This window comes from Lytechinus variegatus, chromosome 19 (genome assembly GCF_018143015.1).
Source record: "Lytechinus variegatus isolate NC3 chromosome 19, Lvar_3.0, whole genome shotgun sequence".
NCBI classification, from domain to species: Eukaryota; Metazoa; Echinodermata; class Echinoidea; order Temnopleuroida; family Toxopneustidae; genus Lytechinus; species Lytechinus variegatus.
Window position 1 is genome coordinate 3,887,991 of NC_054758.1, and position 17,893 is coordinate 3,905,883.

Consider the following 17,893-nt stretch of genomic DNA (forward strand, 5'->3'; position numbering starts at 1 on the left):
TAGTCACTTGGTATTTTGCTCATTATGGAAAGGATTTTTCCGCAGATTTCCTCTTCTTTACTTTGTATCATCGATTGGTCGTAATGATAAAAAAATGTGATATAAATATAGAAAAGTTTTAACTCCACTATTTTCATTTGATCTGTACAGCCTACTGCTAGTAATACACTTAGTCATAGAATGTACAGAAAATTACAAAAATATATCACTTTAAACAAGATTTAGTTTATACTCTACCTGATGGTAATTGCTGTATTAGAATGTTTGCACTATTCATTGTAGAAAAATAATGCCTTCAGATGTTTTGCAAATAAGGATTAAAAAATATACAAGTAGTGTCCATTGTATTCAGTTTCATTTATTTTCATATTTTCATTTCAGAAATATAACGGAATATATAACTCAATTTCTTTCTTTCTTCCTTACTATACTGTTGGCTGTTGCAGAAAGATAAACTGCTAAGGAAAAAACCCTGAAAGACTAGAACTGCTTATAAAGCTCTCTACCGTGTAAGAAAAAAATCAACAACGAACGCAAGGCTCATGGCTGGTACATTTTCTTCAAGTTTTCTCACCTCTTCCCTTCCAATGACAAGATAGCCGAAGAAGTTTGAGGTGATTTACAAGAATTTAACCTCCTGTGCCGGTGATATTAGATTTCAATCATGGACACATTACAGGTAAATGACAGAATAGATATTTAGATAAATGAAAGAAGAACTTTGCATTAAACACTGATTTCATGTGGAAGGCTGTGAAACCAAGAGTGATTGCTATTACATGTATATCATGAGGATTCCAGATCTGGTACAATTACATAAACTACATTGTCGATCACTAACACAGATATGCACATGTGGGACAGTTTATTATCATTGCATGGAAAAATAACCAACATTTCGGTCAAATACTATGCTCAATTAGCTATGCCATTTTTTGGGAAATTTAACAATATCTTCCAGAATCCTTTGGCACAAGTTAAAATGCAAATGGACACCTTGTTATAGTCTTTTTATTGGATTCTGTATGAACTCACTTTCAAATCAATATCATGACTGTTATCTTTCTTTAAAAGTGGTTTCATAATCATAATAACAATTTAAAGGAATTGTTTTTGATGTAGTGGTTTGAATGATGAGTTGTAGATTTAAGATAATAAACAAGGATCAGGCTATTAAATTCTTAAAGTAAGTTTTTAAGATTTATGAGATTTGGGGGAGGATGATTCAGCTGCGAGAGAATTAAAATAAATCCTTCTCATTCGTTTATTAGCATAGAGGCCTGCAGCGTTTGCTTACTTGTTGGTGACAAGAAATTCATTCTGGCATCTGAACCAGGGAGCTAAATTAAATTATGCACTTACCTCAATTATATGGATGAAGGTCTACTGTGACACAGAAACCTGACAAACTGGACCCTCAAAAAAGGAAAAGTTCTGTCTCGTTTGTTCTCCTTCTGTCAAAATTGAAAACAAAATGGCCGATTGATACCAAAATGAACGAGACATAGACGTCTAACTTTTCCATTTTTTGAGGGTCAAGTTTGTGCTTCGATGTCAGGATTCTGTGTCACGATAGACCTTCATCCATATAATCGATGTAAGTACATAATTTATTTTCCCCCTTTTATTTGGACTGCTATTGCGGCCCCATTCTACCCCATTTTGGAGAGTATATGGTTGACTAGTAGTAGTATCTGGCATCTAGGTTATTATTGAAAATCATCAATAAGAGTAATAATAATAGAATATTATTTCTTGTTGCTTTGACAGGCATACCTGCTGGGTGGCGAGGATGAGACTCCCGATGCGGAGCCAGAGACGAGCAGTGATTCTACTGATGCCAAGACATCATACTTTACCATGGTAAGACCGCATTGCATCTGTAAAAACGGCAAATGGGCATGACTGCGATGGTACAAGATTTTGCAACAGGTGAAAGAAAGATGCTCTATTCAACAAGGTATAGCCGTGTTGAATAGCATCCCTCTTTCACCTCATGCAAAATATTTTTACCATCGCATCAATAAGAATATTTGCTATTTGTATTGTAAATTGCCTTGGATAATTCATATTAGCAAAAATATAGACTTTCCAAGGTTATATCATCAACTTGAAAACATAATTATGAAAGCATTACCCCTGAGGAAAGGCATGTGCTGCATTGATTCAAACATGCCTCATAACTACAGCAAGAGCACGCACTCACCTAGTTGATCCTTCGTGTATTGCATCTTGACTTATTTACCTAACGCAATGATTGTGACGTCAACTACCAAGCCGTACAATGGTATATTTTGGACAGTAGAGTGCAACAGTATAAATGTTGAACATTTAGCATCATCTTCATTTGCATAGCTAAGTAAGCATTGTACAATATAAAGTACTGTAGTGTATCCAGAATTAACTAGGAGAAAGAAGTATTAGCCATGCCTGTTGGTAAAGTAGAATGAGCGCTAGGATAGTAGGGTCACTATTTTCCCCAGACAATTGAGCCCATTTGAAACAAATATAAAATTTATTTGCAAAACATTATATTTTACCTATTTATCAGTTGAATTATTGCTGGACTGAATAAAAACAATTGTGGTGCCATGAGTTTGTCAAAGTCAAACTGTGTAAACCTGTTGTTATTGGCCCTAATGTTAATGATTAATCATCAAGCCAATGAGGTGTGATCGGATACAGCATTATTTTGTAGATGATAGCTAAATGTATTTGATTAATACTAGTATTAGTAAGCACATAAATTCAATTCGCCTTTCATTTTTCAGAAAGACATAAGAAGAAAAAAAAAATCAAATTTCCTATAAAGGGATATAAAGAATTTCATTTCCGAAGATGTAATATATGCTGTGTACCTTCACCTGGACTGAAATTTTATATTTTTTCTTATACATGTATGCTTTGACTTTTCCAAGTTTAAATGTAATTACTGTAATTAGATTGATTATTCAAACATTTTTTCTGGTTGTCTTTGCAGAAAGATGGCAAGTTCTCCTGCACCAGGTGCGGTCACCTCTTCACTCAAAAGACCAATCTCCAACGGCATGTTCGGAAGATCCACAATGAGACAACCACCAGCAACGCCAGGACTTCATGCATCCTCAGATACCAAGACCTTTGAGCACTTGGAGAATGGTCATGGTATGTCGTTGCAGAAGTGATGATCTCCTTCGAGAATGTGGAAAAGTTCCTGGCATGGAAGGAAAGAGAAGAGAGTTCGAAATTTGCATATTTTTCAAAAGAAAGAGGTGCTATCCAGTCATCTCTGTGTATTCATCAGACCTATGCGTGCCAGAGGAATGGCAGTTCTCGCAGTCATAAAGCCAAAGGAAGTCCAGCAAGGACGACCTCCAGAAAGTTGACTAAGGGCTGTGTCAAGACAGATATGATCTGCCCTGCAAGGATCATTACATCCAAATGCCTGAAGACAGGTAACCTCAAGGTTACATACTACAGCTCGCACTCTCACCCACTTGTGTCCAGTGACATCAAGTTCCATCCATTGCCGCAGAAACTGAGGGACGACTTGAAGCTGAAGATTGCCTTTGGGGTCACCATTGAGGATATCCAGAAGGACCTCTCCCGCCCTAACCATAAAAAACATTGATAACCTGACTGTATTCAAGAAGCAGCTGAATATCTCCAGACATCACATGCAGCAGATGAGGCGGAATATCTTCAAGAGAGCAGAGAAGAATCCTGAAAGTATAGATAGCATCTCTAGCTTGGCGATTGTCCTTGAGAAACACAGATCTGAAGGCCACAATCCTATCATGTTGTATAAACCTGAAAGGAGGACAATACATCATTGGAAAGCTTGAAGGTGATCCTCTTGAAGTTGAAGACAGTTCAATGGTTGTTGGTGTGCAGACAAAACAACAGCTTCATATCTTGCAACTATTAACGGTTAAATACCTCTGTGTGGACTCAGTACAGTATCAGGATCACCTACTGGTCAATGTCAGCATACGAGATGATTATGGTAGAGGAAGTCCTGTGGCGCATCTGATTTGCAGTCCAAATGATCAAACGGCGCTCTTTTACTTCTTCCAGGTCATTGCAGAAAGTTTCAACAAGTCCATGATGGTGGGGATCTTGACCGACGAATCTTCAAGCTGCATCAACATCCTCTTGGCTGTCTTTGGTGAGAGCCTTACACATATCTTCTGCAGGCGTGTGGTTCACCTTGACTGGCTTCACCAGCTTCAAGTACTTGTCACAGACAAAGAAATCCGGGAGAGAGATATACACATCCTTGGCCTTGCTTATGGAGGAAACCAACTTGAATCAGTTCACAAGTATGACTAGCACATTCTTGAACAGATACCGTAACAAGGTAAAATCAAAGAACTTTGTAGCTTATTTCAAAGATACTTACTTGGATCACTGTCCGCAGTGGGCTACCTGCTATGGCAACTTTGCCTCTAACTCGAACCAGGCTACGATGTACGATGAAGCCTTCCACAAACCCCTCAAGGATTACCTAGATGGTGAAGGTAAAGAAGGGGAAATATATGACCTTGTTGCTTTCTTGGTGAAGACTGCTGATGAACACAGTGATCAGCCTCTCTTACAGGGCTGTCTGCAACCGACCCAGTCATCGGGTAGAAGATCAACACATGAAGAAGCCCTCCAGATACCCGCTGAATGTGTGACAAGAGTACTGGCAAATCTGTATTCAGTGAAAACCGAAACAGGACTGCTGCATGTGAAGAGAGTGAAGAAGTCTTGTCAGGATACGTCATGCAGCCCCCCTTGCCTTGAGGCCCCCTGCCTTGAGCTCTGTGCACATCTGTATACATGTATCTGTAGTGAGGAGTCACAACTTTGCCACCACATTCACAGGGTCCACATGCAGATGCAAAACTCATTCTTAGTCAATATAAAAAAACAGCTGACAGATCCTACTCACAAAAGCAATGCCTCGTCCGCACCTCCACCCCCGCCGCAACAGAAACTTAGGAGAAGTCCTAGACAAGCAAAGAAAGAGGCAGTAATTCAAGCACAAAGAGAGGCAGTTAACCAAGCCCAGGAATCTATTCCAAATTCAAATGAAAGTGAAGGAACAAGAGAGAACAATATAGATGGTGTTGCTTCCGAAGGTGTCACAGCAGGGGATGGTGGAGATGATGACGACGAAGATGATGATGATGACGATGATGATGGAGGTCTCTTTATGGCTGACACTCACGAATCTGATGATGATGACAATGATAAGCAGGATCCAGGTTTGATCTACAATGCTGAACCAGTTCCTATGGAAGATGAAGAGACATCTACCGTAAACCTAAGAAAAATTCTAGATGTCAATGATGAACTTCTAGCTCTTCTGGAAAGTAAGCAAATACAAGCTTCCATGTTCCCATACATTCTTGGTGAATTGAAATCTATTGTGGCAAAGTGCAAAGCCCAAGTGCCTGCCGAGTCTATAGATGGTCTGAGAAGGCGAGCGAAACGGAAAGCTGCCATCCCGCTTTCACTGTTACAGATTAAGATGAGAGGAACGGCTATCAAGAAAGCAGTAGAGTCTAAGATTAGTTCCCTTCAAGAGAGTAGTGTAGAGCAAGTGAGGTTATCAGATGATCAAGTAGAAGAAGCACCAGTTACCAAAGCAGAAGCCACATTACCCCCAGCCCCATCCATTGCCACAAACTCCTCAAAGTCCTCTGCAGCACTCCAGGACTTGTTCTCCTTTGTCATAACCTCATCCGCCCAGACTCAGCCTGGTAATGCCGTTTACATGGTTCCAGCGACAACAAATACAACATTGCCCTCTTTCTGTGATGGTATGAATCCACCAAGAGAGAACTCACCGGTACAGATCATCATGAATGCTCCTGCAACGCCCCACATCCAAACAATACATACAGCATCATCTACATTAGGGATGTCAGAATCTAGTCCTCTAGAGGCAGATGCCATGCAGCCTTCATTTCCACCACTCCATCAGCAACAAAGGCACCTCTTTCCTCCAGCCACTGTCCCACCTAGCATGACTGATTTCTCAGCGCTGTCCTCTCAGCTGGTGTCTTCGCTGCCACCTGTTCTATCCTCAGCAACGCAGCATCACAGCTATCAGGAGTCGGAATACATCCCTCGTCAGTCAAGCCTCACACCTACAGGTAGCGTCATGTCCCAGACGCTTGTTACGCAGATTGTCCCAAGAGCTGCACCATCTCCGTACCCATACAAGGAGCATTCGCAATTGCTTCCTCTGACCGGGACAAACCAACAAACAGGTGCGACTGCTTCGTACCTAGCCTCACAGCTTGGCCACCACATGATGCAGCCTCAGCCGTTGCCGCAGCATCTGCCATCGCCCTACACCCTTCCCGGACCTGGACAACCCTTGAGCCATCAACCAACCCATCCTATACCACAACCCAGGCAGTACCTACCCACTCCCAATCAAACATCACAGCCTACTCCTTCAGCCTGCCCCATTTATGTTAACCATCCAGCTCCTCCATCATTTGACCCTTGCTCGACCCACTTCTCAGGGTCAACCGTTGCATCAGACGGATCCTAACTTCAAAGGGGCTGGTCACTCCAAGTACCAATCAGAAAATAGCATCTTTGAAAACAGACATACATGTACTGAAGCATTTCGACATGCACTCGTCGAAGTAAAATCGTGTGAATTAATATAAAGCAAGAAAAAAAAAATATGTAAGGATACCAGCACAGAATTGGGTCAGTAAAATGAATTTATGCTGCCTTAAGCATGACCCCTATCTGTGCTGTAAGAACCCTTGTGTTATTTTATTTGCTTATGCTTTAATTAATTGCTGTTTACTAACCTGATTTTTTAACATTGACAGCCAATCACAGATCAGATGTTGTTTGAAGTTTTGCATGGTGGCATGTACAATTGCTGATGTGGTTTATGGTACACCATGTGGAGTGTTATAAAAACAGTGGATAGAAGAAGAGAAGAAATGGATAGGCGAGAAAGTGGAAATTTGAGAGTTGAGTCTTCTTTCTTGAAAGGACTCCTGAAGTCGGACAGTCAACCTGTCCGAAATGTCGAGTCTCTACTACTCATCATCTCTACTAGCCGACTCAAGCCAGCATCTCCTCATCAGCTCTACTACTCAAGCTGTTCTCACTCAACATTCCTTCTGGTTTACAGTCCTTTTCAGGACTACTTTCAAAAAAGAATACTCTACTCTCAAATCTCCACTTTCTCGCCTATCCATTTCTTCTCTTCTATGCACTGTTTCTATAACACTCCACATGGTGTACCGTAAACCACATCAGCAATCACAGATCGTCGTTCAGCGTCCACAGTCTGTTTTGGTTCAATTATATACTGTATTTTTTCATTCTAGCGGTCTGCTCATTCATGCGATTGCACTTTGATGAGTGCATGTCAAAATGCCTCTGAATGTGTCTTTTTTCCCGGGAGACCACTTCCATTGACAAGTGGATACCACACGTGACCAAAAAATAATGTAAAAAGGATCTCTTTTTTCAAGATAGAGCATGCTATGTACGTTACATAATAATGGTGTCAAAAACACTAAAAAAATGAAAAAAAGGGTATGTATTTCGCTAGGAAAACTATGTGTTTACGGTCAAATTTGCGAGGGTATAAAAAGACTAAAATATACTTTATAAAGGATGTTCTTTTTGCCCCAACACTACATGTTTAGGGTCTTTGAGCAAGGTGTGTGGGGTGGTACTAAACCCAATGAAAGTAAAGTGAAAGCTAGCCGATGTCTGTGACATAACAGTTATTATAAAGTTGTACTTGTTTAGGGGGTCAATTCGGGGAATACTTGTCAAGGGTACCATTGTTGCCAATACTTGTTAAGGGGTGCATTTTCGAGACCTTGTGGTCAAGCATGGTATCCACTCGTCAGTGGAAGTGCCCCCCCCCCTCCCCCGTCTATTTAAAACTATTTTCTGATTTTACAGTACCAAACACTTATTCATCCATGTACTAAACACATCAATGCATGTTATTTCACTGGTAGCGAATACAAATTTTAAGAGATGTCATCAATTCGCTACAGTTCAGAAATGTCCAGAGGCAAAAAATCAATGAAATTCAAATATTGTTTTTTTTTCAATGTTCGAATTAGACAGTCAAATGTTCGAAAATCTCACCAATTCTTGAGAGTCTCTCGTGATTCATTAGATAGTCTGCTACCATGGTATCAAAAATTGAATTGGTTTGACTTGGGCAACTTGCCTGTAGTTCTGTTTCATAAGTGGCAAAACTTTGCAATGAAGAGAAAATTTATATCTTGTTTCATTTGTTTTAGTAATCATTTTGAAAGTACAATCAAATTTCAATACCTAAATTCTTTGAAATTATGCATTCATGTGTCAAATTTGGGGTATTTATTTAGGTACATTGGCCCGTATTCTGATAGCAGCTTTAACTTAAACTCAGGTTTAAAGTTGTGGTTTAAGTATGGATAGCCAATTGTTACATAAATCACTAACAGTAGAGATATCATATTTCAGCTCATTTGGCTCTCAAATCATTCATAATAGTGTAGGAAGTATAAATATGGTTCAATGGATTGTCTTCACCATCGATGAATCAGGAAAGAGCACAGCAAACATTAGAAACATACAACTTAATAAAGATTTTGATACTTTTGGCTTCCCATACTTAAACCACAACTTTACACCTGCTATCAGAATTCGGGGCCAATGTCCCTCTCCGAAGCTTGCAATCTAAAATCATCAATATGAAGAGCTACAGTGATACGTACTAACCCACTTTGCAAGGGATGTACTCACTTATGCTTGATGCTGTATCTATGTTATTTAATATATTCTAAATAGAATGTGATTTTTGTTAAAGGGGAATCCAACCCAAATAAAAACTTGTTTTTATAAGGAAAAGGAAAATCAGACAAGTTGTTAGGTGAAAGTTCGACCAATATTGGACAAACAACGAGAAAGTTATGAATTTTTAAAAGTTGTAAATATTGGTAATCACTATACCCATGGAGACTTCAAATTGGCAGCATATGGGATGTCATAGTGATGTAAGGCAAGGACTACTCTTCCATATACTCCAATACATATTAAGGCTAAAATGTCATTTTCCCCAAAAGTTTTATTTAATATCATATTTTTCTTTCATGAGGACATAAAACAATATACTACCTGGGCTATATTTAGATTTCTGCCCCAGGGGAATGGGTACTTAGGAGAAAACCACAAATCCCTGATAATAAAGTACATGGCCTATGAAAGTTGTCCTTGCCACTTGTCATGATTTACTTACCCAGTTGCCAATTTGAAATCTTCATAGTATTAGTGATTTCAATCTTAAAGCAGCTATAACTTTCTTATTGCTTGTCCGATTTCTTTCAAACTTTCACCATTCTTTTTAATTCATTTTTCTTCTTCCTAACACAACATTTTATGGTCAAGGCTGGATTCCCCTTTAAAATTGAAGTGACCTGTGTGTCCAATTGTTGTGTAAAAGTCAATTCCAAACCTGAAGAAAGGCGTTGGGGATAATTGGAGAACAGCTGGAGGTTTCAATGTGGGTAGGGGTGGGTTTCTTACTCATGTTGGGGTGGGGGGGGGGCAAAGATGGAGAAAAAGACAGACAAGGGTGAATGAATGTCAGATTGGGGAAATACTGGATGGTTGGAAGGGGCAAGGAGGGGAGGGGCAAGGTTGGAGAAAGACAGAGGCAAGGGTGAATGAATGTCAGATTGGGGAAATACTGGATGGTAGGAAGGGGCAAGTAGGGGAGGGGGTAAGGTTGGAGAAAGACGGAGGCAAGGGTGAATGAATGTCAGATTGGGGAAATACTGGATGGTAGGAAGGGGCAAGTAGGGGAGGGGGCAAGGTTGGAGAAAGACGGAGGCAAGGGTGAATGAATGTCAGATTGGGGAAATACTGGATGGTAGGAAGGGGCAAGTAGGGGAGGGGGCAAGGTTGGAGAAAGACAGAGGCAAAGGTGAATGAATGTCAGATTGGGGAAATACTGGATGGCAGGAAGGGGCAAGTAGGGGAGGGGGCAAGGTTGGAGAAAGACAGAGGCAAAGGTGAATGAATGTCAGATTGGGGAAATACTGGATGGTAGGAAGGGGCAAGTAGGGGAGGGGGTAAGGTTGGAGAAAGAGGCAAGGGTGAATGAATGTCAGATTGGGGAAATACTGGATGGTAGGAAGGGGCAAGTAGGGGAGGGGGCAAGGTTGGAGAAAGACAGAGGCAAGGGTGAATGAATGTCAGATTGGGGAAATACTGGATGGTAGGAAGGGGCAAGTAGGGGAGGGGGCAAGGTTGGAGAAAGAGGCAAGGGTGAATGAATGTCAGATTGGGGAAATACTGGATGGTAGGAAGGGGCAAAGGGGAGGGGGCAAGGTTGGAGAAAGACAGAGGCAAGGGCGAATGAATGACAGATTGGGAAAATACTGGATGGTAGGAAGGGGCAAGTAGGGGAGGGGGCAAGGTTGGAGAAAGACAGAGGCAAGGGTGAATGAATGTCAGATTGGGGAAATACTGGATGGTAGGAAGGGGCAAGTAGGGGAGGGGGCAAGGTTGGAGAAAGACAGAGGCAAGGGTGAATGAATGTCAGATTGGGGAAATACTGGATGGTAGGAAGGGGCAAGTAGGGGAGGGGGCAAGGTTGGAGAAAGACAGAGGCAAAGGTGAATGAATGTCAGATTGGGGAAATACTGGATGGTAGGAAGGGGCAAGTAGGGGAGGGGGCAAGGTTGGAGAAAGACAGAGGCAAGGGTGAATGAATGTCAGATTGGGGAAATACTGGATGGTAGGAAGGGGCAAGTAGGGGAGGGGGCAAGGTTGGAGAAAGACAGAGGCAAAGGTGAATGAATGTCAGATTGGGGAAATACTGGATGGTAGGAAGGGGCAAGGTTGGAGAAAGAAAGATGAGGTCATAAGTCGGATAGAATTCAGTGGGTCAGAAGGAAAGATAGACAACAGCAGGTGAAGTAGAAAAGTTAAGTCGGGGGTTGAGATGGAGAGAAGAGCAAAAAATGGAAGAGCTGGGCAACTAGTTTTTTTCCCTTTTTTAAAAAAATTATATCATTTCATTCTCTTTCTACTCTATTTTATCCTAATTCAATCTATTTTTCATACTATTTTATTTCATTCTATTTTAACCATTGTAATTTTAATTATTTATTCATGATTATTTTTTTATTTTACTATCTTATTATTTTTTATTCTTAGTCCAATTTGTTGGGGATACAAGTACCTCTTTTTTAATGTGCAGTTTTAATTACAGTACATTTTTCATGTTTGGCTTCTAACATGACTGAATGTCTACCAAAGGTGATCAGAAATAACAAAAAATGGAGAAAACAAAGAAGAACACCTGACAAGAACAAAATTGCATTCCATATTTTATTGGAGATTATTTGTCTCGGATGTAGAATTTTATACAGTCAGAAAGGACATGGAACTACTTCTTGGAAATGCATTCCTCATTGAGACCCATTCACACCTGATTGGACATTGCGCAGCAAAACCAATATAATTTTCTAATGATGTGCGCATTTTATATTGCTTTACATGCCAACTAAAAATATGAAGGCAGATGTTTCGAAGTTTGCCGTTGGGTTTCTTGGAATATAACAACAAATCATAGCTGGTAGTGGTATACTGCTCATTATCAAAACAATCCCACAATAATGATCTAAGTATGCTAACGTGATTATCTGCCGTGCATCTATTGAATGTGATGACCAAATAAATGATAAACTTGAGAATACACTTTAGAATTTTATTCTCAAAGAGATTGAGTTTGAGGAATGAAGGGGGTTGTATTGCAAAAGTTTTAGAATCATTATGCAAGATTGATAAAAAAAAACTCACCCACAAGAGATAATAAGCCATGTTTATTTCTTTATATTAATATTTTTTGATATATCTTAAAATACATATTTTCTTCAGGGGGGTATTTTCAGCTATGAAGTGATTCTTTTGTTCTTAACAATCAAAATTTGGGTTGACATATCTATTCACAGAAGCTTTACTTCATGTAAAATTTTCCTATAAATGATGTCTCCATGCCAGACAATGTACCATACTAAGATATGCAATTTCATTACAGTGTATATGTATCATACAAGTATGACATAAATCATTTACAGGTAATATCAAATTTCTACACAAGTGATCTTTCATAAAGACTGATAAAATGATCATTCAATAACAGAACATGAAGGTACATGAAACTGAAAAAAATGCATCAGGAATACACCAGCAGTGAAAGAAACAGACGACACTTCAACATTCCATTTGAGTTGAGGAACCAACTTCTAATATAAACATCACTGAGCCATGTTATTTCATTATCGACACTTGATCTTGAAATTTGGTGAGGCATGAAAATAAATCATTTTGTGTCTTCATGTGATTTAAAAAAACAACATGAAATGTATTTTGAATTTTTAGCACGATGAGCAATGAAAACTGACAAAAATTTTACCAGGAAAACGGTAAGGCATAATAACCTCTTCCAAATACCACATGCACTGTATATGGCCCAAAATATAATTATGGAATATTTGACTACGTATGATGGTTATGGAAGATCGGTGCATTATTTTTTACATAAACATTTATCAAATCATATTTGATTGCATATATACAAAAGGACACATGATTTTGAAAACCATCAATATTTGTGATTTTAGAAAATGTAACTGATATCAAACACACATGATAACATTGTCAAAACATCAATACAATTTGTAAACGCATTCATATGTAATAACAATTGAATGTCAAGGAATTCTGTGGTATAGCGTATACATGCAGCCCACTTGAATAAAAAAGGTCTCGCAAAACTTGGGGGGGGGAGGGGCTCCAAAATGAATGAGTATATTGCAATTACATGAATCTTTGAATGATACTTTTTTTTGCTCTCTCGACAAATGGGACACATGTTCAAATTCTTCCAACATACATGCAATAAAAAAAATGAATGTTTTCTTCTTTTTCATGAAAGTACTTTTAATATTTTAGTGTTTGAGGTAAATTACAAAATTTGCCTGAAGTAGAATATCAAATTGCTACATTCCATAAAAACAAAGTTACATTTCTTTTAAAGATATCACAGAAATATCTAGTCAAATATGTTTCTACTCTTAAAGAATACTGCTACATTAGGAATAGAATAATCTTTCATCCCAATTTAACCTCATATTATGGTTGAGAACAAATTCTGTAGCTTTTAAACAGGCTTACGTCATTTGACTTTTTTTTAATTCAAATATTACAGACTACACTCACCCGACATAACTATCTTAATAAGAACATAGATTTCAGTGGACAAATATCAATATACAAATTAAGCTTTAACTGACAAAATACAAAATACACCCATCTGTGTCAGTGTCACAGCCACCATCACCTATCATCCAGTATTTTAATGAATATTGCTATACATCATCCCCAAAATTTCCTGATAAAATTCATATTTTTAAACTGTATATACACAATATATTTCTATCCGTCACCAAATCAAAGTTACAAATTCTAATTTTTGTAGATGATTTGATTAAATACATAGTGATACATGGATGGCAACATGTATTAGATGCACTGAATATGCCGTTTACGAAGGCCACATCGGTTAGAAGATGCAATCATATTCTTTTTCATCTTTCGCTGGTAGAATCGTCCGGGACGCCTTGGCCTTAGAGGTTAGCTTGGGCGGTGGCCTGGGTCTGAAGAAGCAGATAAAAAAATGAGAGAAAATAATAACAATGATAATAATAGGCATTCATACATGTATAGCGCCATCTATCTAGAAATATTCTATTCCGAGTGGCATTGTTTATTATCATTATTACCCCAGCTTTAGCTCGAGCTGCCTTATAGCACTCAAGCATTCAAGGTATTAATCCTGCTAGGTACCCATTCACCTCACCTGGGTTGAGTGCAGCACAATTTGAAGAAATTTCTTGCTGCAGGAATTTACGCCATGGCTGGGATTCGAACCCATGACCCTGTTTCAAAGTCAGAAGACTAATCCACAGGGCCACAACGGTCCACAACGTCAAAGTAAACATACATATTGCTAAGGATAAGGTATACTCCTACCAAATAACAATACTAATCACGTCTACAATATATCAGTAAACTTATATTGCAGATGTGGATCTCCAACACAAAATGCATGCTTAATCTTAGTATGCTAGAAAAAATCCCACAAAATAATTAGTCCATCTTTCTCCATTTTCATGTGAATTCATGAACAACCCAAGCTATGATAATTTGAGGGCATATCAAGTTTTTATATGAACTAGAAAACAGAAAAAGCATTTCAGGAAATTCTAATGTACATGTATTAGGGGCAAGAACCACACACTTTACAGAAAAGGAAATTTGTTTAATGAATGCATCGTTTCCTAGAATGCTTCCATTGCTGGTACACGTAAATAGGATTGACTCCCTGGCTTGGCACAATCAAGAAATTTCATTTTGTATTCATTTACATTTGATTCAAACATTTTGTAACAAAAAACACTAGGGCCCTAAGTCACAAAGGTGGTTTTGAAAACCATCGGTTATATGCAGATTTCATGAACAAATTCGACTTACTTACCGCGTACATTAAAAAATATCCAATGCTGATGCACGCTTTTGTTACAGTGCACCAAATCGACGACTATTGCCATGGTTAAGCATGCTACATTATTCGTGAGTACACTCTTCAAACAATGGACTCATTAATAAATAGCATGCTTAACGATGGAAACAGGCGTCAATTCGGTGCACTGTGACAAAAGCGTGCATGAGCATTGAACATTTTTTAATATATAAGTGGTAAGTAAGCCAAATTTATACAGGAAATCTGCATAAACCAATGGCTTGCCATTTAGCATCATCATTGTCTAGATTGATTCTTCAGTATTAGATATTGTTTTGCTTTAGCGTTTTAGTCATCCATGCAAAGTTACTCCGATGAGTGCATGTTGAAAAGCTTCAGTACATCTGTTTTTAAAGCTATTTTACGATTTTGCAGTTCCATACACTTCTTTATTTAAAACAACCTTTGTGACTTCGGGCCTAGAGGATCGCATACCTTGTATTCTATACTACACTGTAATACACATACTACATGTGAATGGAATTGACTTCCAAAGTAGTCACAATCAAAATGATGTACTGTTAAAGGTATTGTTTAACTTTGTGACCGCCGATAAAAAATTCTCAACCAAGATGAAACATGTGTACAAGTGCATGTATTAGAACTAATAAACCCTGAAAACAACCACTATTAGATTGAAAAGCTAAAACTACAAGGCAAACCCCGATTTTGTAAATAGGCGTCTTATAGACACCTAAATAGCACAAAGTGTATGGGATGAAATTAAGATGGTGTTTCCGGTCACTTTATATTTCAATTTTTGAAGCACTTAATAATTATTTTCGAACGCAATTTTTTTCTGGGCTTCATTTTTGTAACATATCACAGACACAGGTGACAAGTGTGACCTTCTAGCTCAGATTTTAACAGTCAAACCAATGTTAACCAATCACTTTAAAATATTTCATTTTAAACAAGTATTATTTTCTTCAAGCACAACCCTGGGTGATTTCAAGTAAGGTGTTCGGTGTTGGTGTTAAGAGCTTGAGAGGGCTGCTGAACTGAGCTCCAGCACCAAGCCGGGTTCAGAGGAGCGATACCCATCGCGCAAGCGATAGCCTATGACGTCATGCCTCGCGCTGCTGACCATCTCAGCTTTACGCGAGAAATTCTCGACAAAAGTGAAATCGGGGAGAAATTGCAATAAAATCTTATCGTTTAGAATGCAAAGGTTAAAATCACTGCAAGAATCAGAAAGCGTGAATATTATTTTTCATTAAAATGTATTAAACTCTGATTTGCACTCATCTTAATTGCATGGGGACGTTTCATCGTGTTCGCTGCCCGTTCGTGAGCTACACACCAACACCGAACTTGAAATCATGATTTTCTGAAATCCATGGGGGTTGGTGAATGGGGAAATTGCACATACATGTAGATAGTCAACACCAGCTGCAGTGCGGGTTCAGCAGACAACATTCAACACCAGCCTTCAACACGAAGTGGCGGAAATACATATTTTCCGAGGTCAATCCCAACACCAGCCTGATTTCAAGTACGGTGTTGTGGTTGATATCAACACCGTACTTGAAATCACCCACTGTAGACTTGCATACATACCTTGTATTCCGCAATCTTGGCCTCCAGACGCCTGCCCCACTCCGGGTCACACTTGCCCCATTGGTCAATCTGGCAATCAAAAACACAAGAAACATTTACCAAGTTTTTTATCTAAAGTACAAGAGCCATGGATGTGTGTCATGGGTTGAGTAATGATTTAAGTGAGGGTATGAAACTGGGATTTGATAGATGTGAACCAAAAAGATATACAGGTATATCAGTACATGTATATCAGTAATACCACTTTCATAGTGAAGGCGAAGTAGAGTTACTCCGGAGTAACTCCGGGTTGAGTTGATCCGCTTGTACTGCGGACAGACTTTAAAACCCCTTTCATATTGGTAAGCACTGCAGCGGTGTATCCGCAGTCGTTGCCATGGTTTCCAAGCGAGTTCGCGCCATACGTGTGGCCGAAATTCCCCAACGAGCGATTTGCGCCGAAATTTGTTTTGCAAATGAAGCTGCGCTATTAACCGTGTTCTTGCGGCCAGTTCAATCATCATCACAATCGTCAGAAGTAAGAACTGACTCAAAAGCAACATTGTGATATTGAAGCGAACAGATTACGATATCATATTATAGCCAACGATTATCTAGCCAGTATAGTAGAGTATCAATACCAACATTGTGATATTGAAGCGAACAGATTACGATATCATATCATAGCCAACGATTATCTAGCCAGTATAGTAGAGTATCAATATCACAATGTTACTTTTGAGTCAGTTCTTACTTCTGACGATTGTGATGATGATTGAACTGGCCGCAAGAACACGGTTAAAAATGCGGGACATTGACCATTTGTTCGACTTACAACTACGGAGATCACAGTGATAAGCGCATACCGCATTTCCGGTGCGGAGTAACTCCGTTTTTAACCCTCTTCTCGAAGTGGGTTTGAGTACTCCGCTTTGAATCCGGATCGAACTAATCTCAGAATTTTCATATTACCCTCCAAAGTGGAGTAACTCCTCCTGGACCTAGGACTAACTCCACTTTGGCTCTCACTATGAAAGGGGTATCAGTGTACAATCTCTTGTCGAACAAAGAAATAGAGAATAAATTTGGTTTTGAATATGTGACACATCTTGCATATTCTACGTCTTAAACCTCTTCAACTCGGATCATGTGCTGTATTAAATTTATTAATGTCACAAAATTTTGCACCCTCTAATTATAATATATATGGTGTGTATTTGAGTTTTGTCAGACGTGTATCAATCAGATATGATTTACGTCTGGGACCGACCTTTAACGTCACCATCCGAAAGACCAGGGTTCGAACCTCGAACCTCTGCATCGACTAGTAACTTTCCCACGTAGCTTGGATTACAGGCGCACGCCACAACGCCCAGTATATATAATAATAATATTCCGCATTTTTATAGCGCTTAATACATCGGAACTAAGTCTCTAAGCACTTAACAGACGAATTATTACCCAAGTCACTGGATCCTTGCATGCCTGCATACAATGTATGCACCTTCTCCACTCCCTGGGGAGCATTCCAACGAGAGTTCCAAGACTTAATTGCTATGCATACTACATATAGGCTTTCACATCCTACCGGGTACCCATTTAACACCTGGGTGGAGAGTGGCAAACGTGGATTGACGCCTTGCCAAAGGATGCTAGGCTATGGTGGGATTCAAACACACGACCCTCTGATTACGAGGCGAGAGTCAGAACCGCTACACCACGACGCTCCCTCCATTACGTAAAATC

The 17,893-nt window shown here is 39.2% G+C and overlaps 2 protein-coding genes across 2 annotated transcripts in view; one reads left to right on the plus strand and one right to left on the minus strand.

The window, feature by feature from the left end:
- Positions 1-4,447: 4,447 nt before the first annotated feature.
- LOC121406219 (tyrosine-protein phosphatase non-receptor type 23-like) lies at positions 4,448-6,532 on the plus strand. Its single transcript, XM_041597241.1, has one exon. It carries the CDS (start codon positions 4,448-4,450, stop codon positions 6,530-6,532), a length of 2,085 nt encoding a protein of 694 aa, XP_041453175.1.
- Positions 6,533-11,338: 4,806 nt separating this feature from the next.
- Positions 11,339-17,893, minus strand: part of LOC121405724 (catalase-like) — a 31,027-nt gene continuing 24,472 nt past the window's right edge. The window contains exons 10-11 of the mRNA XM_041596665.1: positions 16,169-16,237; positions 11,339-13,682 (exon numbers count right to left, since the gene is read on the minus strand). Of these exons, the coding sequence (XP_041452599.1) occupies positions 13,653-13,682; positions 16,169-16,237 (99 nt within the window). The 3' untranslated portion in view covers positions 11,339-13,652. The remainder of the gene's footprint in view (positions 13,683-16,168; positions 16,238-17,893) is intronic.

Excerpts from the sequence above, each read along its gene's own strand:
- LOC121406219 (XM_041597241.1), top strand. The coding sequence starts at position 4,448 with ATGTACGATGAAGCCTTCCACAAACCCCTCAAGGATTACCTAGATGGT.